We start from the raw sequence: 26,909 nt of genomic DNA on the forward strand, positions 1-26,909 counted from the left end.
GCGCTGCCATTTTGCGACAGGCCAGAGCCCCGGTAATTCCACGGTTCCCTGTGTGTGTGCGGTGGACTCCGAGAATATGGCCAAGAATATGGGCTAATAAAGAGTCCACTGCTTAAAGGGATTGTCTCCCACTAGGACAACCTCGTCTTAAACTGAATGTCTGGCCCCGATAAATTAATAAAGCCTATACTCACATGCCGTGCCAGCGCCGTTCCCACAGTGGCTGTTATGTGGTGTTATGCCACATGTTGCCTGGAACCAATCAGCGCTGGTGTCACTGTCCCCGCCTTCAGACAAACTGAACATGAAGAGGAAGTGCAGGATGAGCTGCTTGATCCCGGACGTCCTCTTCATGTTCAGTTTGTGCGAAGATTGAGACAGTGACACCAGCACTGATTGGTTCCGGGCATCACATGTCATAACACCACATCACAGCCACTGTGGGAACGGCGCGGCACAGGAGGTGAGTATAGGCTTTATTAATTTATCGGGGCCGAACATTTAGGGGTTGTCCTAGTAGTGGACAAGCCCTTAAATATTTGGTGCTGCTCAGTTATATATATATAATAATAATAATAATCTTTATTTTTATATTGCGCTAACATATTACGCAGCGCTTTACAGTTTGTACACATTATCATCGCTGTCCCTGATGGGGCTCACAATCTAAATTCCCTATCAGTATGTCTTTGGAATGTGGGAGGAAACCGGAGTGCCCGGAGGAAACCCACACAAACACGGAGAGAACATACAAACTCTTTGCAGATGTTGTCCTAGGTGGGATTAGAACCCAGGACTCCAGCGCTGCAAGGCTGCTGTGCTAACCACTGCGCCACCGTGGTGTAAATCTAAGTATCTGTATATATACACTGCACAGTACCACTCCTCCTGTCCTGTATATATACACTGCACAGTACCACTCCTCCTGTCCTGTATATATACACTGCACAGTACCACTCCTCCTGTCCTGTATATATACACTGCACAGTACCACTCCTCCTGTCCTGTATATATACACTGCACAGTACCACTCCTCCTGTATATATACAGTGCACAGTACCACTCCTCCTGTCCTGTTTATATACAGTGCACAGTACCACTCCTCCTGTCCTGTATATATACACTGCACAGTACCACCCCTCCTGTTTATATACACTGCACAGTACCACTCCTCCTGTCCTGTATATATACAGTGCACAGTACCACCCCTCCTGTATATATACACTGCACAGTACCACTCCTCCTGTCCTGTATATATACAGTGCACAGTACCACTCCTCCTATCCTGTATATACACACTGCACAGTACAACTCCTCCTGTCCTGTATATATACACTGCACAGTACCACTCCTCCTGTATATATACACTGCACAGTACCACTCCTGTCCTGTATATATACACTGCACAGTACCACTCCTCCTGTATATATATATACACTGCACAGTACCACTCCTCCTGTATATATACACTGCACAGTACCACTCCTCCTGTTTATATACACTGCACAGTACCACTCCTCCTGTCCTGTATATATACACTGCACAGTACCACTCCTCCTGTATATATACAGGTCCTTCTCAAAAAATTAGCATATAGTGTAAAATTTCATTATTTACCATAATGTAATGATTACAATTAAACTTTCATATATTATAGATTCATTATCCACCAACTGAAATTTGTCAGGTCTTTTATTGTTTTAATACTGATGATTTTGGCATACAACTCCTGATAACCCAAAAAACCTGTCTCAATAAATTAGCATATTTCACCCGTCCAATCAAATAAAAGTGTTTTTTAATAACAAACAAAAAAACCATCAAATAATAATGTTCAGTTATGCACTCAATACTTGGTCGGGAATCCTTTGGCAGAAATGACTGCTTCAATGCGGCGTGGCATGGAGGCAATCAGCCTGTGACACTGCTGAGATGTTATGGAGGCCCAGGATGCTTCAATAGCGGCCTTAAGCTCATCCAGAGTGTTGGGTCTTGCGTCTCTCAACTTTCTCTTCACAATATCCCACAGATTCTCTATGGGGTTCAGGTCAGGAGAGTTGGCAGGCCAATTGAGCACAGTAATACCATGGTCAGTAAACCATTTACCAGTGGTTTTGGCACTGTGAGCAGGTGCCAGGTCGTGCTGAAAAAGGAAATCTTCATCTCCATAAAGCATTTCAGCCGATGGAAGCATGAAGTGCTCCAAAATCTCCTGATAGCTAGCTGCATTGACCCTGCCCTTGATGAAACACAGTGGACCAACACCAGCAGCTGACATGGCACCCCACACCATCACTGACTGTGGGTACTTGACACTGGACTTCAGGCATTTTGGCATTTCCTTCTCCCCAGTCTTCCTCCAGACTCTGGCACCTTGATTTCCGAATGACATGCAAAATTTGCTTTCATCAGAAAAAAGTACTTGGGACCACTTAGCAACAGTCCAGTGCTGCTTCTCTGTAGCCCAGGTCAGGCGCTTCTGCCACTGTTTATGGTTCAAAAGTGGCTTTACCTGGGGAATGCGGCACCTGTAGCCCATTTCCTGCACACGCCTGTGCACGGTGGCTCTGGATGTTTCCACACCAGACTCAGTCCACTGCTTCCTCAGGTTCCCCAAGGTCTGGAATCGGTCCTTCTCCACAATCTTCCTCAGGGTCCGGTCACCTCTTCTCGTTGTACAGCGTTTTCTGCCACATTGTTTCCTTCTAACAGACTTACCATTGAGGTGCCTTGATACAGCACTCTGGGAACAGCCTATTTGTTGAGAAATTTCTTTCTGGGTCTTACCCTCTTGCTTGAGGGTGTCAATGATGGCCTTCTTGACATCTGTCAGGTCGCTAGTCTTACCCATGATGGGGGTTTTGAGTAATGAACCAGGCAGGGAGTTTTTAAAAGCCTCAGGTATCTTTAGCATGTGTTTAGAGTTAATTAGTTGATTCAGAAGATTAGGGTAATAGGTCGTTTAGAGAACCTTTTCTTGATATGCTAATTTATTGAGACAGGTTTTTTGGGTTATCAGGAGTTGTATGCCAAAATCATCAGTATTAAAACAATAAAAGACCTGACAAATTTCAGTTGGTGGATAATGAATCTATAATATATGAAAGTTTAATTGTAATCATTACATTATGGTAAATAATGAAATTTTACACTATATGCTAATTTTTTGAGAAGGACCTGTACACTGCACAGTACCCTCCTCCTGTTCTGTATATATACACTGCACAGTACCACTCCTCCTGCCAATCCTGTTCCTGTCCTGTTCTAGGATAGGTGACATTGGTCTTTGGGAGGGTTAATATTGGTTTATTATTTTCAGGAATACTATGGGAAAATAATATATATATATATATATATATATATATATATATATATATATATATATATATATATATATATATATATATATATATATTGGAAAACACATTTAAATGGATTATACCAAGTAATCCCCTTTCCCGAGAACTTTGTAGTTGCTGGGGTCCGACCGCTGGGACCCCCATGATCTCGAGAACCGGCGCTCTAAAGAAGCGATCAATCGTGGGCACTGTGGCGACATTCACACACAGCTCTTCAAATAACGCCTTTAAGAGGAGCGTTGAAGGGCACAACACAGTATAGGAAAATTCACTGATCGGGTGTGGGGGGAGTGTTAAGGTACCGTCACACTCAGCGACGCTGCAGCGATATAGACAACGAGCCGATCGCTGCAGCGTCGCTGTTTAGGTCGCTGCAGAGACGTCAAACACAGCAGCTCCAGAACGATGCAGGAGCGATCCTGTGACGTAGCGGTGACTCACTTATCGTTCTCACAGGTCGTTAGCTCCATGTAATACATTGCTGGCATCATTGCTTTTGATGTCAAACATGACGATACACGCCGACCTGACGACCAAATAAAGTTCTGGACTTCTAGCTCCGACCACCGATATCACAGCGGGATCCAGATCGCTGCTGCGTGTCAAACACAACGAGATCGCTAACCAGGACGCTGCAACGTCACAGACCGTTGTCGTTCTTGTTGTAAAGTTGCTGAGTGTGAAGGTACCTTTATAGTCTGTGGGCTGGTGGGGTTTGTGTGGCATTGCTCCTTTTTTGTCCCAGTCCGGCCCTGGACAGCTCTGCAGGGAGGCTGCCATACTTTGTACTGGTTTTACTACCTGCATATTGTGGGGCAGCTGAAGGGTTCAGGTAGCAGTGTCATCGCCCTGTGTTGTTCTGTAGCCCACATCCCCACACTGACTATATACAGTGGGCAACTAAGGGGTAGACAGCAGTTCCTTATGAATAGTAGGGTCAGTGGGTAAATGTGTCTACCTGTTTTACAATGGTATGGCCCAAACGTGAGCTGAGGTAAAACATTGCCAGAAGCTAAGAGGGACCAAGCTTTCTTCTCTCTAGCCTCTGACATGTCCATACACAGGCACTAATGCCCTCACACTTCTGCCAGTATGTACTGCTGTGTGTGTGGCAGTAGTTTATCTAATAGTCTTATCACACCTGTCTGCCTTAAGGTACCTTCACACGAAACGACGCTGCAGCGATAGCGACAACGATGCCGATCGCTGCAGCGTCGCTGTTTGATCGCTGGAGAGCTGTCACACAGACCGCTCTCCAGCGACCAATGATGCCGAGGTCCCCGGGTAACCAGGGTAAACATCGGGTTGCTAAGCGCAGGGCCGCGCTTAGTAACCCGATGTTTACCCTGGTTACCAGCGTAAAATGTAAAAAAAACAAACAGTACATACTTACATTCGCGTCCCCCGGCGTCCGCTTCCTACACTGATTGACTGACTGAGCGCCGGCAGTAGCAGGGCACAGCGGTGACGTCACCGCTGTGCTGTGCTTTCACTTTCACTTTGCGGCGCTCAGTCAGTGTGGGAAGCAGACGGCGGGGGATGCGAATGTAAGTATGTACTGTTTGTTTTTTTTACATTTTACACTGGTAACCAGGGTAAACATCGGGTTACTAAGCGCGGCCCTGCGCTTAGTAACCCGATGTTTACCCTGGTTACCAGTGTAAAATATCGCTGGTATCGTTGCTTTTGCTGTCAAACACAACGATACACGGCGATCGGACGACCAAATAAAGTTCTTTAAAGAACTTTATTCAGGGACCAGCGACATCACAGCAGGATCCTGATCGCTGCTGCGTGTCAAACTAAGCGATATCGCTAGCCAGGACGCTGCAACGTCACGGATCGCTAGCGATATCATTACAAAGTCGTTTCGTGTGAAGGTACCTTTATTACTTCCTTGAGGAGGGATGGGAACCAAAGTTGACGTGTTCTAATATTGAAATCCCATTTCCCAGCTCTGGAAATTCACCACTTACGGTTGGAGGATTGGCAGTGATTGCATGGTTTAGAGGAGCACACTTCCATTTATAAGGGGTTGTCCCCGTCAGACTGGGTTTACAGGAGGGATACCCTCCGTGAGGCTGGAGGTTGTGGTGCGTATACAGAATGTAAACTTCACTCTTGTGAACCCAGCCTACAACTAATTATGTAATGGTGCATGTATTACTAATGCAGATGACGTTTGCGTGTGTCGCCATTTCTAATTCATCTATATATTTTACTATATTATACTGCTCTGTAGTAAGCTCCGTTGTGCGCCCATATGTCTGTAGTAAGCTCCGTTCTGCGCCCATATGTCTGTAGTAAGCTCCGTTCTGCTCCCATATCTCTGCAGTAAGCTCTGTTCTGCTCCTATATCTCTATAGGAAGCTCTGTTCTGCTCCTATATCTCTATAGGAAGCTCTGTTCTGCTCCTATATCTCTATAGGAAGCTCTGTTCTGCTCCCATGTCTCTGAAGTAAGCTCGGTTCTGCTCCCATATCTCTGTACCAGCCTGTTTTTAAAGCCTGTTATGTCTGCTGCTTTAATGCAATGGCCAGAGGTAAGCAGGGAAAAGGAGGGCCACCGCAACTCGAGGGCCACTGCCTTGTGATTGCCCCCCAGGCTGAAAAGTGCCAGCCAGCCCCTGTTTATCTCCCTGTTGAGGGCAGAGCAAAGTACTGCAGTGCGCAGGCACCGGGAAAGGTCAGAGAGGCCCAGCACCTGCGCACTGCAGTACTTTGCTCTGCCCTCAACAGGACAGACAAAAAACACCTGCACCGGAGGCACAGTGTGAAGACAAGAAGAGGACGTCATCGTAAGAAGATGGGAGGCCCCGGACCGGACCGCGACGCCCATTGGATCGGACCGCCCTTGGGTGAGTATAATCTTACCTCTTATTCTCATCTTTCAGGATACATCGGGGGCTTATCTACAGCATTACAGAATGCTGTAGATAAGCCCCTTATGCAGGTGGGCTTAGCTCACCATCGATTTTGGGGGTGACATGTTCCCTTTAAATCAAAGGGTGAGAGAGACACCAAAGTATCATATAATGCCAGGGAGCATACATCAATAAGACAGCACAGTATGTATAGCTGGGGGTAGCAGAGACAAATGGCAATTAGGCTATTGTCACTTAGGTTGCAATTTGTCTCTGCTAATCCCAGCTATACATACTTTGCTGTCTTATTGATATATTCTCCCTGGTATCATGTGGCACTTTGGTGCCTCTCTCGCCTTTTGATTTATTCCATTTTGTTTTGTTACATTTTATCCTAGACGCTCCTGCCTCCTATTTCTCTCATTGGGGTCTATGTTTGTTCACTGGTAGACCGTTATTTACTTTTGGATACCTACATCCGATAAGATGAGCGCAATGTGAAAGCCCCCTAAGCATTACACAGAGTCTGTGGAAATCATTTTAATGAGTAATAGAACCCATCATGTTAAGCAAGGAATGTTTTGTTATTCTGAAACAGGGGTATCCCATTATTAACCCCTTTATCCCATATGACGTACTATTCTGTCGAGGTGACCTGGGACTTAATTCCCAGTGATGGGATAGTACGTCATAGGCGATCGGCCGCTCTCACGGGGGGAGCTCGGCGATCGCTGCCGGGTGTCAGCTGATTATTACAGCTGACATCCAGCACTATGAGCACTATGGCAAGATGATCACAGCATTCCAGCGGCACAAGGAAGCATCGCGCAGGGAGGGGGCTCCCTGCGTGCTTCCCTGAGACCCTCGGAGCAACGGGATGTGATCGCTTTGCTCCGAGGGTCTCCTACCTCCTCCGCGGGCCGCGGGGGTCCTTCCGGGTCCTGCAGGGAGGTGGCTTGCAAGCCTGCAGCACTGCCTGTCAGATCGCTGATCTGACACAGTGCTGTGCAAAGTGTCAGATAAGCAATCTGACACTATAATGTGAGGTCCCTCCCTGGGGCAATGTAAAAAAAAAAATTTACATGTGTAAAAAAAATAAATAAATTCCTAAATAAACAAACAAACAAAAAATTCTTCCAATAAATACATTTCTTTATCTAAATTAAAAAAAACAATAAAAGTACACATATTTAGTATCACCGTGTCCGTAACGACCCGACCTATAAAACTGTCCCACTAGTTAACCCCTTCAGTGAACACTGTTAAAAAAAAAAAAAAAACCCGAGGCAAAAAACGATGCTTTATTATCATACCTCCAAACAAAAAGTGGAATAACACACGATCAAAAAGACTGATATAAATAAACATGGTACCGCTGAAAACGTCATCTTGTCCCGCGAAAAGCAGCCACCATACAGCATCATCAGCAAAAAAATTAAAAAGTTATAGTCCTCAGAATAAAGCGATGCAAAAATAATTATTTTTTATATAAAATAGTTTTTATCGTATAAAAGCGCCAAAACATAAAAAAAATATAAATGAGGTATCGCTGTAATCGTTCTGACCCGAAGAACAAAACTGCTTTATTAATTTTACCAAATGTGGAACGGTATAAGCGCCCCCCCCCCCCAAAAGAAATTCATGAATAGCTGGTTTTTGTTCATTTTACCTCTCAAAAATCAGAATAAAAAGCGATCAAAAAATGTCACGTGCCCGGAAATGGTACCAATAAAAACGTCAACTCGTCCCGCAAAAACAAGACCTCACATGACTCTGTAGACCAAAATATAGAAAAATTATAGCTCTCAAAATGTGGAGCCGCAACAACTATTTTTGCTATAAAAAGCGTCTTTTAGTGTGTGACGGCTGCCAATCATAAAAATCCGCTAAAAAACCCGCTATAAAAGTAAATTAAACCCCCCTTCATCTCCCCCTTAGTTAGTGAAAAATAATAACATTTAAAAAAATGTATTTGTTTCCATTTTCCCATTAGGGTTAGGGTTGGGGCTAAAGTTAGGGTTAGGGCTAAAGTTAGGGTTAGGGTTGGGGCTAAAGTTAAGGTTAGGGCTAAAGTTAGGGTTAGGGCTACATGTTGTGAACTCTATTTCTGGGCTCCCTCTTGTGGTCACAAGTGGTACTGTGTGAGTGCTGTCTTTCTGCAGGTTTGTGACTGGCATCAGCTGTCTCGTTATCTGTGGGCTGGTTTTCTATTTAAGCTCACTTGGACTCTCAGTCTGTGCCTGCTGTCGTTGTATTCAGTGCTATTCTGATTGCTCCTGTCTACATCCGTAATCAGTCTCTCCATGAGAAGCTAAGTTCTGTTTGCTTATTCTTGCTCATCTATGTTCAATATGTTTCCTAGAATATTATGAGTTTTGTCTAGCTTGCTAATATGTGATTTCTCTGCTTGCTGGTAGCTCTGGGGTGCTGAGTTGCTCCCCCCACATCGTTAGTTGGTGTGGGGGTTCTCGCATTCTCTGCGTGGATATTTTTGTATAGGGTTTTTTACTGACCGCACAGATCCCTTGCTATTTTCTGCTATCTAGTGTTAGCGGGCCTCATTTGCTTAACCCGTTTCATCTCTGCGTTTGTCGTTTCCTCTTAACTCACCGTTATTATTTGTGGGGGGCTGTTCTATATCTTTGGGGTTATTTCTCTGAGGCAAGTGAGGTCTTACTTTATCTCTAGGGGTAGTCAGTTTATCAGGCCGTGAAGAGACGTCTAGGATTTCAGGAAACGATCCACGGCTACCTTTAGTGTGTTTGGTTAGGATCAGGTTTTGCGGTCAGTCCAGTTACCACATCCCCAGAGCTTGTCCTATTTTCTCTGACTTAGCTGGTTAGATTTGTGATCCTAAGCCACTGGGATCATAACAGTACAGCAGGCCCGAAAAGTGTTTAATGCATTGCAGAAGTGGGATAAGAGAAGCCCTGAGTACAATTTTTTTTTTTTTCTTCTCCCTTTGCTGCAGTCTGTCCAGCTTCTCTCATCCCCTTAATCTCTGGGTGGCTTTGAGTTCAGCTGCAGACATGGATATTCAGAGTCTGACTTCTAGTGTGGATCATCTTGCTACAAGGGTGCAAAGCATTCAGGATTTTGTTGTTCACAGTCCTATGTCTGAGCCAAAAGTACCTATTCCTGAGTTGTTTTCTGGAGATAGATCTCGGTTTCTGAATTTTAAGAATAATTGTAAATTATTTCTTTCTTTGAGACCTCCTTCCTCTGGTGATTCCGCTCAGCAAGTTAGAATTGTTATCTCCCTGTTACGTGGCGACCTTCAAGATTGGGCCTTCTCCCTAGTGCCGGGAGATCCTGCATTGCTGAATGTGGATGCGTTTTTTCTGGCGCTTGGATTGCTTTATGAGGAACCTAATCTTGAGAACCAGGCAGAAAAGGCCTTGCTGGCTCTCTCTCAGGGCCAGGATGAAGCTGAGGTGTATTGTCAAAAATTTCGGAAATGGTCGGTGCTTACTCAATGGAATGAGTGTGCCCTGGCTGCAAATTTCAGAGAAGGTCTTTCGGAAGCCATTAAGAATGTTATGGTGGGGTTCCCCACGCCTGCAAGTCTGAATGACTCAATGGCTTTGGCCATTCAGATTGATCGGCGTTTGCGGGAGCGCAAATCTGTGCACCATCTGGCGGTGTTTTCTGAACAGAGACCTGAGTCTATGCAATGTGACCGAATTCAGACCAGAATCGAGCGGCAAAATCATAGACGTCAAAATGGGTTGTGCTTTTACTGTGGTGATTCAACTCATGTTATCTCAGCATGCTCTAAGCGCGTAAAAAAGATCGCTAAATCTGTCACCGTTGGTACTATACAGCCTAAATTCATTTTGTCTGTTACTTTAATTTGTTCTTTGTCATCCTACTCGGTTATGGCTTTTGTGGATTCAGGTGCTGCCCTGAACCTGATGGATTTGTCGTTTGCCAGGCGCTGTGGTTTTGTCCTGGAGCCTTTGGAATTCCCTATTCCACTGAGGGGTATTGATGCTACACCATTGGCTGAGAATAAGCCTCAGTATTGGACTCAAGTGACCATGTGCATGACTCCTGTGCATCAGGAGGTGATTCGCTTTCTTGTGCTGCATAATCTGCATGATGTTGTCGTTTTGGGTCTGCCATGGCTGCAGGCCCATAATCCAGTTCTGGATTGGAAAGCTATGTCTGTTTCAAGTTGGGGTTGCCAGGGGATTCATGGCGATGCTCCTTTGGTGTCAATTGCTTCTTCCACTCCTTCTGAGGTCCCTGAGTTTTTGTCGGACTACCAGGATGTATTTGATGAGCCCAGATCCGGTGCCCTGCCTCCTCACAGGGATTGTGATTGTGCTATAAATTTGATTCCTGGTAGTAAGTTCCCTAAGGGACGACTTTTTAATTTGTCTATACCAGAACATGCCTCAATGCGGAGTTATATAAAGGAGTCCTTAGAGAAGGGACATATTCGCCCGTCCTCCTCCCCTCTTGGTGCAGGATTCTTTTTTGTGGCCAAGAAGGATGGTTCTCTGAGACCTTGTATAGATTATCGTCTTCTAAATAAAATCACGGTCAAATTTCAGTATCCTTTGCCATTATTATCTGATCTGTTTGCTCGGATTAAGGGGTCCAGTTGGTTCACCAAGATAGATCTTCGTGGTGCGTATAACCTTGTGCGTATTAAGCAGGGGGATGAATGGAAAACAGCATTTAATACGCCCGAGGGCCATTTTGAGTACTTGGTGATGCCGTTTGGACTCTCTAATGCTCCTTCTGTGTTCCAGTCCTTCATGCATGACATCTTCCGAGAATATCTGGATAAATTTATGATTGTGTATCTGGATGACATTTTGGTCTTTTCTGACGACTGGGAGCCCCATGTGAAGCAGGTCAGGATGGTATTTCAGGTCCTGCGTGCTAATGCCTTATTTGTGAAGGGCTCAAAATGTCTCTTGTACAGAAGGTTTCCTTTTTGGGTTTTATTTTTTCTCCTTCTACTATTGAGATGGACCCAGTCAAGGTCCAGGCTATTCATGACTGGACTCAGCCTACATCTGTTAAGAGTCTTCAGAAGTTCTTGGGTTTTGCAAATTTTTACCGTCGCTTCATCGCTAATTTTTCTGGCGTGGTTAAGCCCTTGACGGATTTGACCAAGAAAGGTTCTGATGTGACTAATTGGTCTCCTGCGGCAGTGGAAGCCTTTCGGGAGCTGAAGCGCCGGTTTTCTTCAGCTCCAGTATTATGTCAGCCTGATATCTCCCTTCCTTTCCAGGTCGAGGTGGATGCTTCTGAGATTGGAGCAGGGGCTGTTTTGTCGCAGAGAAGCTCTGATGGCTCTGTGATGAAGCCTTGTGCCTTCTTTTCAAGAAAGTTTTCGCCTGCCGAGCGGAATTATGATTAGATGTTGGTAATCGGGAATTGTTGGCTATGAAGTGGGCATTTGAGGAGTGGCGACATTGGCTCGAGGGAGCTAGGCATCGTGTGGTGGTCTTGACTGATCACAAAAATCTGATTTATCTCGAGTCTGCCAAGCGTATGAATCCTAGACAGGCTCGTTGGTCGTTGTTTTTCTCCCGTTTCGATTTCGTGGTCTCGTACCTGCCTGGTTCGAAGAACGTGAAGGCTGATGCCCTTTCTAGGAGTTTTGTGCCTGACTCTCCGGGAGTTTCAGAGCCGGCTGGTATCCTCAAAGAGGGAGTGATTTTGTCTGCCATTTCCCCAGATTTGCGACGAGTGCTGCAGAAATTTCAGGCTGAGAGATCTGACCGTTGCCCACCAGAGAGACTGTTTGTCCCAGATAGATGGACCAGCAGAGTTATTTCTGAGGTTCATTCTTCGGTGTTGGCAGGTCATCCTGGGATTTTTGGTACCAGAGATTTGGTGGCTAGGTCCTTCTGGTGGCCTTCCTTGTCGCGGGATGTGCGTTCCTTTGTGCAGTCCTGTGGGATTTGTGCTCGGGCTAAGCCTTGCTGTTCTCATGCCAGCGGTTTGCTTTTGCCTTTGCCTGTTTCGAAGAGGCCTTGGACGCACATTTCCATGGATTTTATTTCAGATCTTCCAGTATCTCAGACAATGTCTGTCATCTGGGTGGTGTGTGATCGCTTTTCCAAAATGGTCCATTTGGTGCCCTTGCCTAAGTTGCCTTCCTCCTCAGATTTGGTTCCTTTATTTTTTCAGAATGTGGTTCGCTTGCACGGCATCCCTGAAAATATTGTGTCTGACAGAGGATCCCAGTTTGTGTCCAGATTTTGGTGGATTTTTTGTGCTAAGATGGGCATTGATTTGTCTTTTTCGTCGGCCTTCCATCCTCAGACGAATGGCCAAACCGAGCGAACTAATCAGACCTTGGAAACTTATTTAAGATGTTTTGTTTCTGCTGATCAGGATGATTGGGTGACTTTTTTGCCATTGGCCGAGTTTGCCCTTAATAATCGGGCTAGTTCTGCTACTTTGGTTTTACTGTGGTGAACTCTATTTCTGAGCTCCCTCTTGTGGTCACAAGTGGTACTGTGTGAGTGCTGTCTTTCTGCAGGTTTGTGACTGGCATCAGCTGTCTCGTTATCTGTGGGCTGGTTTTCTATTTAAGCTCACTTGGACTCTCAGTCGATGCCTGCTGTACTGTTATGATCCCAGTGGCTTAGGATCACAAATCTAACCAGCTAAGTCAGAGAAAATAGGACAAGCTCTGGGGATGTGGTAACTGGACTGACCGCAAAACCTGATCCTAACCAAACACACTAAAGGTAGCCGTGGAACGTTTCCTGAAATCCTAGACGTCTCTTCACGGCCTGAGAAACCAGGGTGGATAAAAATCAATGTTTTTTTAAAAAAATCAAAAAAATCTGATTTTTTTGATTTAAATCGGATTTTTTTTATTTAAATCGGATTTTTTTCAATAAACTGCTTTTTGAGGAAAATATTTTACCATCCAAAGGTTCTTCCATCATGAGATAAAGCTGAGTTTAACTCAGTAGAATAAAGGCTGTATATGTGTAACATTCACAATGCCATGCTCTTCCAGAGGTTTCTGTAGGATGCTGACTATCCAACAAGTTTGGGCATGTCAACTGAATGGAAAAAGAAACTAAACCAAAAGTGAAACCAAGCTAGAAGTGTGGAATTAAAGGGGCAGTATGAACAAAATGTGGAGGCTATTAATAGTTTATACAATTAAGACATGCTGCTTTTAAACACCTACCTATTGCCATATAGTAAAACAAAAAAGATTTTTACTTACTTTGGGGTCCCCCCCTCACCCTGGCGTTAGATCGTTGCCCCTAGTTTCGTCCGTGTAACTATGGGCGCACATGCGCACTGCTCTCACTTCTCATTTTAATCGTGATTTATATTAAAAAAAACCTTTTGATTTAAATCAGTGATTTAAATCATGATTAAAATCATGATTTAAATCGATCCGATTTAAATAGAAAAAAATCTTTTGATTTAAATCGTGATTTAAATCATGATTTAAATCGGCGTGATTTAAATCAATCCACCCAGTGAGAAACTGACTACCCCTAGAGATAAAGTAAGACCTCACTTGCCTCAGAGAAATAACCCCAAAGATATAGAACAGCCCCCCACAAATAATAACGGTGAGTTAAGAGGAAACGACAAACGCAGAGATGAAACGGGTTAAGCAAATGAGGCCCGCTAACACTAGATAGCAGAAAATAGCAAGGGATCTGTGCGGTCAGTAAAAAACCCTATACAAAAATATCCACGCAGAGAATGCGAGAACCCCCACACCAACTAACGATGTGGGGGGAGCAACTCAGCACCCCAGAGCTACCAGCAAGCAGAGAAATCACATATTAGCAAGCTAGACAAAACTCATAATATTCTAGGAAACATATTGAACATAGATGAGCAAGAATAAGCAAACAGAACTTAGCTTCTCATGGAGAGACTGATTACGGATGTAGACAGGAGCAATCAGAATAGCACTGAATACAACGACAGCAGGCATAGACTGAGAGTCCAAGTGAGCTTAAATAGAAAACCAGCCCACAGATAATGAGACAGCTGATGCCAGTCACAAACCTGCAGAAAGACAGCACTCACACAGTACCACTTGTGACCACAAGAGGGAGCCCAGAAATAGAGTTCACAACAGCTACAGTTATGGTTTGGGTTAGGGTTGAGGCTAAAGTTAGGATTAGGGTTAGAGCTAAAGTTAGGGTTAGGGCTAAAGTTAGGGTTGGGGATAAAGTTAGGGTTAGGGCTGAGGCTAAAGTTAGGGTTAGGGTTGGGGCTAAAGTTAGGGTTAGGGCTAGGGTTAGGGTTGGGGTTTAGGGTTAGGGTTGGGGCTAAAGTTAGGGTTAGGGTTGGGGCTAAAGTTAGGGTTTGGATTACATTTATGGTTGGTATAAGGGTTGGGATTAGGGTTAAGGGTGTGTTTAGGGTTATGGTTAGAGTTGGAATTAGGGTTAGGGGTGTGTTTGGGTTAGGGTTTCAGTTAGAATTCAGGCACATCAGGGGCTCTCCAAACACGACATGGCGTCCGATCTCAATTCCAGCCAATTCTGCGTTGAAAAAGTAAATCAGTGCTCCTTCCCTTCTGAGCTCTCCTGTGCGCTCACAGGTTTACCCAAACATATGGGGTATCAGCGTACTTAGGACAAATTGGACAACAACTTTTGGGGTCCAATATCTCCTGTTACCCTTGGGAAAATACAAAACCGGGGGCTAAAAAATAATTTTTGTGGAAAAAAAAGATTTTTTTATTTTCACTTCTCTGTGTTATAAACTGTAGTGAAACACTTGGGGGTTCAAAGTTACAACACATCTAGATAAGTTCCTTGGAGGGGTCTAGTTTCCAATATGGGGTCAATTGTGGGGGGTTTCTACTGTTTAGGTACATCAGGGGCTCTGCAAATGCAACGTGACGCCTGCAGACCAATCCATCTAAGTCTGCATTCCAAACGGCGCTCCTTCCCTTACGAGCTCTGCCATGCGCCCAAACGGTGGTCCCCCCACATATGGGGTATCAGCGTACTTGGGACAAATTGGACAACAACTTTTGGGGTCCAGTTTCTTCTGTTACCCTTGGTAAAATACTAAACTGGGGGCTAAAAGATCATTTTTGTGAAAAAATATGATTTTTTATTTTTACGGTTCTACATTATAAACTTCTGTGAAGCACTTGGTGGGTCAAAGTGCTCACCACACATCTAAATAAGTTCCTTAGGGGGTCTACTTTCCAAAATGGTGTCATTTGTGGGGGGTTTCAATGTTTAGGCACATCAGTGGCTCTCCAAACGCGACATGGCGTCCCATCTCAATTCCAGTCAATTTTGCATTGAAAAGTCAAATGGCGCTCCTTCCCTTCCGAGCTCTGCCATGCGCCCAAACAGTGGTTTCTCCCCACATCTGGGGTATCTGCGTACTCAGGACAAATTGTACAACAACTTTTGGGGTCCAATTTCTCCTGTTACCCTTGGTAAAATAAAACAAATTGGAGCTGAAGTAAATTTTTTGAGAAAAAAAGTTAAATGTTCATTTTTTTTAAACATTCCATAAATTCATGTGAAACACCTGAAGGGTTAATAAACTTCTTGAATGTGGTTTTGAGTACCTTGAGATGTGCAGTTTTTAGAATGGTGTCACACATGGGTATTTTCTATCATATAGACCCCTCAAAGTGACTTCAAATGTAATGTGGTCCCTAAAAAAAATGGTGAAAATGAGAAATTGCTGGTCAACTTTTAACCCTTATAACTCCCTAACAAAAAAAAAATTTGTTTCCAAAATTGTGCTGATGTAAAGGAGACATGTGGGAAATGTTACTTATTAAGTATTTTGTGTGACATATCTCTGTGATTTAAGGGCATAAAAATTCAAATTTGGAAAATTGTGAAATTTTCAAAATTTTCGCCAAATTTCCATTTCTTTCACAAATAAACGCAGTTAATATCATAGAAATCTTACCACTATCATGAAGTGCAATATGTCACGAGAAAACAGTTTCAGAATCATCAGGATCCGTTGAAGCGTTCCAGAGTTATAACCTCATGAAGGGACAGTGGTCAGAATTGTAAAAATTGGCCTAGTCATTAACGTGCAAACTACCCTTGGGGGCTAAGGGGTTAAAGGATTTGTCCACTATTGACAACCCTTTCTTAGTCCCTATGTTACCCTCTTGTAAATTATCAGTGCAGTTCCAGCAGTGTTGGCACTGGCTCTCCCAGGGATCACGTGACAGTGTTATGTCACATGGTCCCTGCGGCCAATCAGTGCTGGCTTCACTCTCACTGTCTTTGAACACCTCACATACATCCGAAGGAATTAACAGTTGCTCAGATAGTGGACAATCTCTTTAAAGGGATCCTGTCACCAGTTTTTTCGTGTATGAATAAATACCACCACCTTCATCAGCGCCTGGGCTGCATTTTATAAAGTTGTATATTATCCCTTGATTTCCCCTGTATACTTTCCAATTCTTGCAACTGTGCAGAGACACAGCCGGCTCGCGCAGGCGCACTTTGCTCTGCTCTACTGCAGGCAGAGCAGAAAACAGAACTGTGCATGCGCCTGCGCGGCCATGTTTTATGCTTTGCATGCAGTACAGCAGAGCAAAGTGCGCCTGTGCGGCCATGTTTTATGCTCTACATGCAGTACAGCAGAGCAAAGTGCACCTGTGGAATGAAGCCCAAGCACTTATGCATGTGTTGATATTCGGTCATATATGAAAAAACTGGTGACAGGTTCACTTTAACTCAAAATGCCCCAATAGGGTATAGGACAGTGTGTTTTTTGTTTTTTTTTTACACCAGACCAACCTTTTAATGTTGGCATACATGACGTAGCTACCTCCCTTCTTTTTTCTCATGAAATATCAAATATTTAATTTAACATATCTTAATGTCACTTGTAGAAATCTTGGTGGTAGCCAGTATGGCATTTGTCGGCCGCTCACTCCCCTGAGGTGACAACTCATGTGGCACTGTAACGGGAACCATATAGCTTGTACCCAGACGCCATCTAAAACTTGGCTATTGACTATTACAGCAGGATTGTGTTACCACAACTTGAACACATACTGGGGATATTTAGATTTGTGGAGGCGACGTATATGATTAGCGCTCGTATAATGTCACTCATGAGTTCTTCTTGTGTTTTCAGGTTCACCAGAACTGCGATGAATGCACACTGACATTCCTCGCTGACATTTTGGCCAGGATTGCCTCTAATGAAGCAGGGCTCTCCTTACTTCTCTATGGAGAAAAGACAGATTCTCCTAAAGATAGGTAAGGTCTTCTGGAAAATAAGTCACAGGGATTCTCCATGTCACACAACTGATATAAAATGGCAGATTGGGATCTGAGGGGATCTAATGCTCAGTATACACCATTTTGGCTCAGATCTGACTCCCTAGCACCACTCATGGTCCTCGGTGCTGAGCTAGATCACTAATGTATAGAAGTTGTCCAAGATTTCATCTTCATGTAAGTTTTTCAAGCCAAATCAGTTAAGAAATAAAGTCTACAGGGATAATTCATCAAGCTTGGCATTGCACACGCCAGTGTTAATGTACAGGCTCCCAGGTGTACAAAACACCTTATTCAACAAGAGGCACACGCCACTTAATGAACCTGGCTACCACACACAAAGCCACCTTGACAATTACGAGATATGGCAGTTTCAGTGTTGTGTACTTTTTTGCTAAAATGAAGAATTTTGTAATGCCAAAAAGCATGTGCTGCCCCAGAGCATTGCTGTTATATGCCATTATAGGCATCCAAGAACAAGTACTGCGTCTAGTGGTTGACTACATAGCTCACCCACTAGACCGCAGAAACATCCATGGGACATATTGATGTTGTCTGCCAACTGCTTTATCTCCTGGTAAGGAGCCACTGAAAAAATGAGACAAAACATTCTATTCTTCATTTTATCTGTCATTTCACTAATTGAATGATGTCTCTGCTGATAAGCTTGTATCTATGGGCATAGTTCTGCAGATAACCACGTAACTGCCCAAGTCTAAATCTTGTACGTCATTCTAGTTCCGCAGGGGCTCATGTCATTGCCCAATTTTCCAAGAAACTTCTCAACGACGATATTACCATGTTAACGGAATCTGATCTACTGCCTGTCTTGAAAGGATCATTCCTGCTTGTGTGTCGTCAAATGTACCAGACTTGTGAAGGTCTCCATGTGCTGGCTCCTTACCAACTACATGTATGCATTGCTGCCGCCTGGAGAAAGGTAACGTCAATTTCCATTAAATACATGATGCCAGTTTCCCACCAGCAGGCCAGAATAAAATTAGAAGTGATATGCACAAAAAGAGAACAAGGTTGTTACAGATGCCATTTTGGGATAGATGTGATGTTTTGATCGCTTGTTGCAGTATTTTTTGTGGTATTGCAGCAACCAAAAAAACGTAATTTTAGCGTTCTTGAGTTTTCCTTATAGTGTTGACTTTTCTGAACTAACGATGCCATATGTATGCATTTTTTTTTATTATTTTTATCATCTTTACTTTAAATGAAGAAAAGAGCGGTAATTTGAACTTTTTTTTAATTTAATTTTTTTTTACTTTTTTTTAAAAACTTTTCTTGTTAGTCTCTATTTAACAGGCCCACGATTGTTAGAGGCAGATCCCGGCTTTAAAGGGAACCTGTCACCCCCAAAATTGACGGTGAGCTAAGCCCACCGGCATCAGGGGCCTTATCTGCAGCATTCTGGAATGCCGTAGATAAGCCCCCGATGTATCCTAAAAGATGAGAAAAAGAGGATAGATTATACTCACCCAGGGGGTGCAGTCCGGTCCGGGGCCTATCTTCATCAGATGACGTCCTCTTCTGGTTTTCACGCTGCGGCTCAGGCACAGGCGTACTTTGTCTGTCCTATTGAGGGCAGAGCAATGTACTGCAGTGCGCAGGCGCTGGGCCTCTCTGACCTTTCCTGGCGCCTGCGCACTGCAGTACTTTGCTCTGCCCTCAACAGCACAGATAAAGTACGCCTGCGCCAGAGCCGCAGCGTGAAGACAAGAAGAGGACGACATCGTAAGAAGATGGGAGACCCCGGACCGCAGCGGGACCACCCCATGGTGAGTATAATCTAACCTCTTTTTCTCCTCTTTCAGGATACATCGGGGGCTTATCTACAGCATTACAGAATGCTGTAGATAAGCCACTGATGCTGGTGGGCTTACCTCACCCTCGATTTTGGGGGTGACAGGTTCCCTTTAATACACAGCCATTACCAGCCGGATATAGGGTGGGCTCACCCCGTAAGCCTGCTCCATATACACGCTTCCAACTTGCGCCGTGCATGTACGGCACAAATTGTGAAAGGGTTAATGTTACATATTTGAAGAGAAACTGAAAAACAACTAGACTAGATTGTATAGAGAAATGTATAATGGAGTCGGTGGCCTTTTTTGTGGCAGCCATAAGGATTTACGTTTTGTGCAATTAGGAATATAATATAGTTATATTGTTCTCGAGGGACCACCAGCAGAAGAATCTACACTGCAAAGCCCAACTGTTTTCACACTGTCAGATCATTACTTCTGGGTGCATGACATTAACCCCGTGTCCTGACAAATGGATCTGAAGTATTCTGTCTACATATATCTGTAAAGCTTGTTTGCCATGCTATGTTCTCAGCAAATGAAAATATCCACATGGTGTTTCTACAGATGTCATACACTGTACTACTCTTATTTCTTTACAGATCGTTTTAATTTCTGAAAGGACTCCAACCCCTGTCGCTGGGGCTATGTCTCTGTCATCCGGAAGTCAGGATTCCCAAGGGGTGTAAGTAGCCAGCATTGTCAGAGCCCATTAATTTCCTGGGGTGTGATTGGACCAGGAGGCACGAGGACAACTAGCCCGATAGTGATAAAAACACTTTTTCTCCTGCTGATACAATACTTACTGTATTGAATGCACAGCACACAGCTTAGTAAGTGACACATTGCTAAAATCAGTGTCTTAGCCCCTACCTCGTGCTGCCCTCAGATTCCATAGCAAAAACCTGCAGACATATTACATTTAACCACTTGGTTACATCCCTGGTTAGGCTTCATAGGGGATTGTTAATTCAGCAATTGACCATAAGACTACAGAATTGCAGTGTATTGGATAGCAATAAAGTAATCGCAGGTTAAAGGCTCTTATATGGGTTGTCCAGTCTTGAGGTTGAAGTCTGCAATCATTCTATGTGACTGCAGACTTGTAAATCCTCACAGCATGCACTCTGCCTATATTCCCCGGGAGCGAGCCGTTATGTGACCTCATGTATGCAATGTGCATACTGTTGGCCACATTCCGACTAGTCATGTTCGGCCTTGTTCAAGTCACTTGTATTGACCAAGGTTGCGCATTGTCTAGTCATCACGTGACCGCTTGTATGGATTTTCCCTTCGTACCTCCTGTCATCCACAGCTCCTCTTTTGATTAGCTGGTCTGGCATGATATCATCCTTGTGACGTGACGCACACGTGACGTTGCGCCAGACTGGCCAATCAAAAGAAGAGCTGTGGATGCATGGCGGTAGTATGCAGTTTTCAGGGAACCCTTTCATAGATTACTGACCTGGTAGCTAGGTCCTGCGATTCACACCATCTCTGGTACATACTGTAGGGACTTGCTTGCTTGTTTTAGTAAGGCTAGGTCTATTAGCTCCATAGACCTCCGAGAGACATTAACACAAAACAGCCTGCTCCAGCATAATGGTAAGCACAGCAGGGAAGTACAGTACATATGGCAGGTCAATTCTCCAGCCGGTATGCATTCAATATTCTGGCAGGTATGCATGCAATACACCGTCTGGCAAATATACATGAAAATACTTCGGTAGATACACTGAATAAGCAGCGACACCCACTGACATGGGCAGTATCAATTTCAGAGAGAGACCCTGGCTTGTCTGTCTCCTAGCTCACATTTTGGCTGGTCACTCACCAGCCTTCACACATTCCACCCTGCTGCATCCATTTCCTGGTTCTTGACAACACTCTGCAGGTGAACTGCTAATCCAGACCTGCAGTGCCAGGACTTAACCGTCACCTAACTGGCCTTGCTACAGTACACATGATGTTTCAGTGTGGTAATGTTTCTTTTTGTGCCATAGATTGGTTTGGGAAGAATCATTACTGGACAGTTTGTTAAATTTTGCATCTACTCCAAGAGGACTTCTCCTTCTCCAGCAGACTGGAGCCATCAATGAGTGCATACATTATATGTTTGGCAGATTTACAAAAAAACTCCAGGTAGGTTGTCCCAAGATTGTAGAATTAAGAGGAACAATGGAACTTTCGATTACATAAAATATGTCTGAAGAAGATTAGAATATTAATATCTTTATTTTTACTGTGTTTTAAGTGCTAAAATGATAGCCCAGCTGCACTTTGTCCTTTCCGTAGCTTTGTTTTTCAAGATGATGATGAGAGTGCATGTTTGTATATGTGGGGGCAGGGAGGGGAACAGCTGTCCCCCTACAAGCGTTCTAAGGTGTGTGGTCGCCTGTACTAATGAGATTATGCGGCTGAGCTGCCCTGAGGATGATATATTAGAGCCTTCATAGAGCAGTTCTAACAAGTGACCATTGGTTACCTGGATGTTGCATTATTTAATTACTTATGATGCTTCAATATCAAACATATGCTACCGTAAGTAGTTGCATGTGTCTGAAATATATATATTGATCTATTTTTTGCAGGTTAACAGAAGTGAAAAATTTGGCTATGGGGTTTTGGTAACACAGGTTGCAGCGACAGCGCCCGGTGCAGTAGCCCTCCAAAAATCAGGTAATATTTGTATGAAATGATCGGTTGCCTTACTAAATTTATCAAAATTTGTTATTCCCTCATCCCACAAGTGTCTCTAATTTGTTACATTAAAAATGAATGTCAGCTGATTGACACTGTTGTTGTTTTTATCTGTTTATAATATTATATGTGAATAGATACAATATCCTTCTTTTTTTTTCATTTAATATAACTGTAGAAAAAAGACATGGACCACACATCCAAAACTTATCCATTAGCTCCTTCCCGACCTTTGACATATAGTTAAATAGGTCCATCCAAGGTTGTCTCCCTGCCTTTGATGCGGGCTCTGACACTGAGCCCGCAGCTTTCCCCGCACATGACAGCTGATCTGATCAGCTGTCATGTGCCTCAAACAGACGCTGGTGGATCCATGCTCCTCCCCTGGCTGTTAACTAGTTAAATGCCACTGACTCCGATGGGTCTATGACAGCAGAAGGTCTGTTGAAGACCTCCGTGCTTGTCATTGTGGAGCACGCTTGAAACCCTGCTTGTGGTCGGGCATCTAAGGAGATCATAATTTTCACTATAGGCAGCGATGCTTTGACATCACTGTATATAGCACAAGCAATCAGACGATCGCAGCTTCATGTTCCCTAAAGGAAACTTACAAGAGCAGTGAGAAGTAAAAAACAAATATGAAAAAAAAAACATACGTTGAAATCACCCCTCTTTTTCCTCCATTAAAAATAATGATAAAAAAAAATACACGAGGCGTATAATGATGGGCGAGCACTAAAATTATAGGGTCATTCGAATCGAGCAAATCGTAATGCTCGGATGTTCTACTTGAGTAACGAGTATAATGGAAGTCAATGGGAAATGCAAGCATTTTTCGGGCATACCGTAGTAGTGGGTCTGGGGGGCTGGAAAATCGCTCAAATGGATGGAAACGCTGCTGAAATGGAATGGGAACAACATGGGGAAGACCCCTGGACGCATCTCTGACTCACAGGTCTCTGCTGGGAACAATGTTGTCAGGGTATTACGCCACTTTTATGGACTGACAATAAAACATTCAAAACCGATGATAAAATGGATTTTACAGGGAAAAATGTTAGGTAACATCCTATATAATAAGGCAAAATAAAAGAAAAAGCGATGAAAAAAAAAAAAAACGCCATCTCTTTCCCTGTCGTTTTTCACAATAAATAAATAATGTAAAACAATTACATGGAGTTCCCCCCTCTATTTAATTACCTGCATTTTTGTACAGCAATGAATGCTGTTTAAACTTAGGGTACCGTCACACAGTACCATTTTGATTGCTACGACGGTACGATTCGTGACGTTCTAGCGATATCGTTACGATATCGCAGTGTCTGACACGCAGCAGCGATCAGGGACCCTGCTGAGAATCGTACGTCGTAGCAGATTGTTTGGAACTTTCTTTCGTCGCTTGATCACCCGCTGACATCGCTGGATCGTTGTGTGTGACAGCGATCCAGCGATGTGTTCGCTGGTAACCAGGGTAAACATCGGGTAACTAAGCGCAGGGCCGCGCTTAGTAACCCGATGTTTACCCTGGTTACCAGCGTAAACGTAAAAAAAAAAAAACAGTACATACTCACATTCCGGTGTCTGTCCTCCGGCGTCTCAGCTTCTCTGCAGTGTGAGCGCCGGCCAGCCGGAAAGCGAGCACAGCGGTGACGTCTGACGTCACCGCTGTGCTTTCCGGCTATGGCGCTTACACAGTGCAGAGAAGCAGAACGCCGGGGACAGACACCGGAATGTGAGTATGTACTGTTTGTTTTTTTTTACGTTTACGCTGGTAACCAGGGTAAACATCGGGTTACTAAGCGCGGCCCTGCGCTTAGTTACCCGATGTTTACCCTGGTTACCCGGGGACTTCGGCATCGCTCCAGCGCCGTGATTGCAACGTGTGACCGCAGTCTACGACGCTGGAGCGATAATCATACGATCGCTGCGACGTCACGGATCGTGCCGTCGTAGCGATCAAAATGGCACTGTGTGACAGTACCCTTAGTTGGAAAAAAAAGGCTGAGTTAGAGATAGAGGGATGGATAGATTAGAAAGTTAGATACAGAGAGATTAGAGACATAGCCAGCAGATACCTGGCAGCTTTCTAGGAATAAATAAATAGATTTAAAAACTGGCTTGGGATTTCCCCCTATCTTTAATAACCAGCTAAGGCAAAGCAGACATCTGCGGGCTGATACCAGGCTGGGAAGGTCCATGGTTATTGGCCCATTCCCACCCTTTTCTGGGGCCCTGTCTCAGCTCTTTGCCCTGGTGCGGTGACAATCTGGGTAATGGGATTAGGAGTTGATGTCAGCAGCTGGCACTGACACCTAGCCCAGGGGTTAGTAATGGAGAGGTTTCAGGCAGACACCCCATTACTAACCCTCTAAGTAAAAATCGACAAACACGCACACACCTATATGTCCTTTATTTTAACAAAACAAAAACCCAGACGCCTTCTTTCACCAATTTATTTCCCCCAAAAATACGCCGTACCTGTGTGAACGAGGCTTCATATGTTGCGGACGTTGGAGCGCTGATCGTAGTGTCGGGGACTTCGTCAGACCTGCGCGGGACCTTTACTTTGTAATAAAGGGGTAAATGAGGGGAATTGTTGGGAAGGTTTTTTTTTTTTTTTAAATAAAGGACTTTTGTGTGTGTTTATTTGTTTTTAAATAACTCATCGGCCAGTTAAGCAGATGGAAATGCCTAATGAATATTCCCCTGCCCATGTCTCACGCTGAGAGATGGGCAGGGGAAGCAGTGAATATTCATTTTATCCTCTTATTTCCGAGGTCAGTGGTCTGAGCATCGGGTCTCTGGGTCTAAGATCCAATGATGCGATGCGGCCAGCCAATCACAGTAATCCCATTAGCCAACATGGCTACTGCATTGCTGCATATTGATTGGCTGTCTAACAGCCGCAAAACATGTGGGACAAGAACTCGAGCATTTTACTCAAGCACTCCAGATATACTTGGCCTAATAACTAGCGTGCCGTAGCAAGTAACGAGCACTGCCGAGCACGCTCACTCATCACTACTGGTGTATAATTACCTTCTTTTGATCGCTGCTGTAACAAACGATCAAAATGTCACATCTATCCCAAAATCGTTTCAATTAAAATGTTGTGTCACAAACTGCACTATCGACCGAACAAATGAAAATGTTACGAGTCTCAGAAAAAGCGACACAGCCCTCAAATTTTTTTTCACCACCAAAATGATGAAAAAAAAAAGCCCTCATACGTCTATGTGGACAGAGCATTAAAAAAGCTACGGCTCTGGGAAGAAGGGGAGGAAAAAATGGAAACGCACAAACGGAAATTGGCTGCATAGTGAAGGGGTTAAACTCAAGCTGCATTATTATTTCCGCCTGAACGTTTTTGTCACCATGTCTTGCAGGCTTTATCCAGACTTTTGTATCTGAGCTGTGGGCTGCTCTTGAATGTGGAAGGGATGATGTCAGGGTTATTCATCCCAAACCCACCCCTGTGGACCCTATAGACAGGAGCTGCCAGAAGGTAAGTGTGAATGCAATAATACACTGCCAACTGAAAATCATAAAATAGTTTTGTATTTCTTTCAGAAGTAACAACATAAGTTATGTGATGTGTTTCCCGATTCTCTAGACAAGGCTTTAGGAGTCACCTATATTTTACTTGTATTCATGTGTGGGGGCCTGGGGGACATGCCTACATCCCACTTAATGGATTTATCTTGTTTATGGTACCCATTTTCTTAAGTTATTAGAATAGTTCAAGCCCCCCATACACTGTATATGTATTTATTACTCATTCATAAATGTACTTTTGGTGCTATCGTGCAAAAAATTATATGTTTGTGTACACACACGGGAAAATAAGTATTTGATACAGTGCCGATTTTGCAAGTTTTTTTTACCTACAAAGAATGGAGATGTCTGTAATATTTATCGTAGGTACACTTCACCTGTGAGACAGAATCTAAAAACAGAAACCAAAAAATCACATTGTATGTATTTTAAATAATTCAATTGCATTTTATTGCATGAAAAAAGTATTTGATACAGTAGAAAAACAGAACTTAATATTTGGTATAGAAACCTTTGTTTGCAATTACAGGGATCAGACATTTCTTGTAGTTCTTGACCAAGTTTGCACACAGTGCAGCGTGGATTGTGGCCCACTCCTCCATACAGATCTTCTCCAGATCTTTCAGGTTTCGGGGCTGTGTTTCAGCTCCCTCCAAAGATTTTCTATTGGGTTCAGGCCTGGAGACTGGCTAGGACGCTCCAGGATCTTGAAAAAATTACAGAAACTAGTCACAATCATTCCTCAGGTGTGATTTGTCCCATTCTTCCACACAAACACTCTTCAAATCCTGAGGGTCCCGTGGATCGTTCTACGAACTTTGAGCTTTAGTTCATTCCATAAATTTTTACTGGATTCAGGTCAGGCTGGGACATTTTAGCAGCTTTATTTTCTTTCTCTGAACTTAATTTAGATTTTTCTTGGCTGTGTGTTTGGGATCAGTATCCTGCTGAAATGTCCACCCTCGTTTCATATGATTGACAATCAATTCCACATGCTGTTGTACAAATGGAATAGACAACAGATGGAAATTATTGGCAATTATCAAGACACACTCAAAGGAGTGGTTCTGCAGGTGGGGACCACATCTCAGTACCAATGCTTTCTGGCTGATGTTTTGGTCACTTTTGTATGTTGGTTGTGCTTTCACACTCATGGTAGCATGAGACTCTACAACCCACACAAGTGGCTCAGGTAGTGCAGCTCATCCAGGATGGCACATCAATGCGAGCTGTGGCAAGAAGTTTTGCTGTGTCTGTTAGCATAGTGTCCAGAGGTTGGAGGGGCTACCAGGAGACAGGCCAGTACACCAGAAGACGTGGAGGGGGCCGTAGGAGGGCAACAACCAGCAGCAGGACCGCAACCTCAGCCTTT

At 43.9% G+C, this 26,909-nt stretch overlaps 1 protein-coding gene across 1 annotated transcript in view; it reads left to right on the top strand.

The window, feature by feature from the left end:
- Positions 1-26,909, top strand: part of TBC1D32 (TBC1 domain family member 32) — a 151,283-nt gene that overhangs the window by 91,793 nt on the left and 32,581 nt on the right. The window contains exons 16-21 of the mRNA XM_077295932.1: positions 17,323-17,447; positions 18,207-18,408; positions 19,885-19,967; positions 21,286-21,424; positions 21,874-21,961; positions 25,369-25,487. Coding sequence (XP_077152047.1) covers positions 17,323-17,447; positions 18,207-18,408; positions 19,885-19,967; positions 21,286-21,424; positions 21,874-21,961; positions 25,369-25,487 — 756 coding nt within the window. The remainder of the gene's footprint in view (positions 1-17,322; positions 17,448-18,206; positions 18,409-19,884; positions 19,968-21,285; positions 21,425-21,873; positions 21,962-25,368; positions 25,488-26,909) is intronic.

The sequence above is a fragment of the Ranitomeya variabilis genome, chromosome 3 (assembly GCF_051348905.1).
Source record: "Ranitomeya variabilis isolate aRanVar5 chromosome 3, aRanVar5.hap1, whole genome shotgun sequence".
NCBI classification, from domain to species: Eukaryota; Metazoa; Chordata; class Amphibia; order Anura; family Dendrobatidae; genus Ranitomeya; species Ranitomeya variabilis.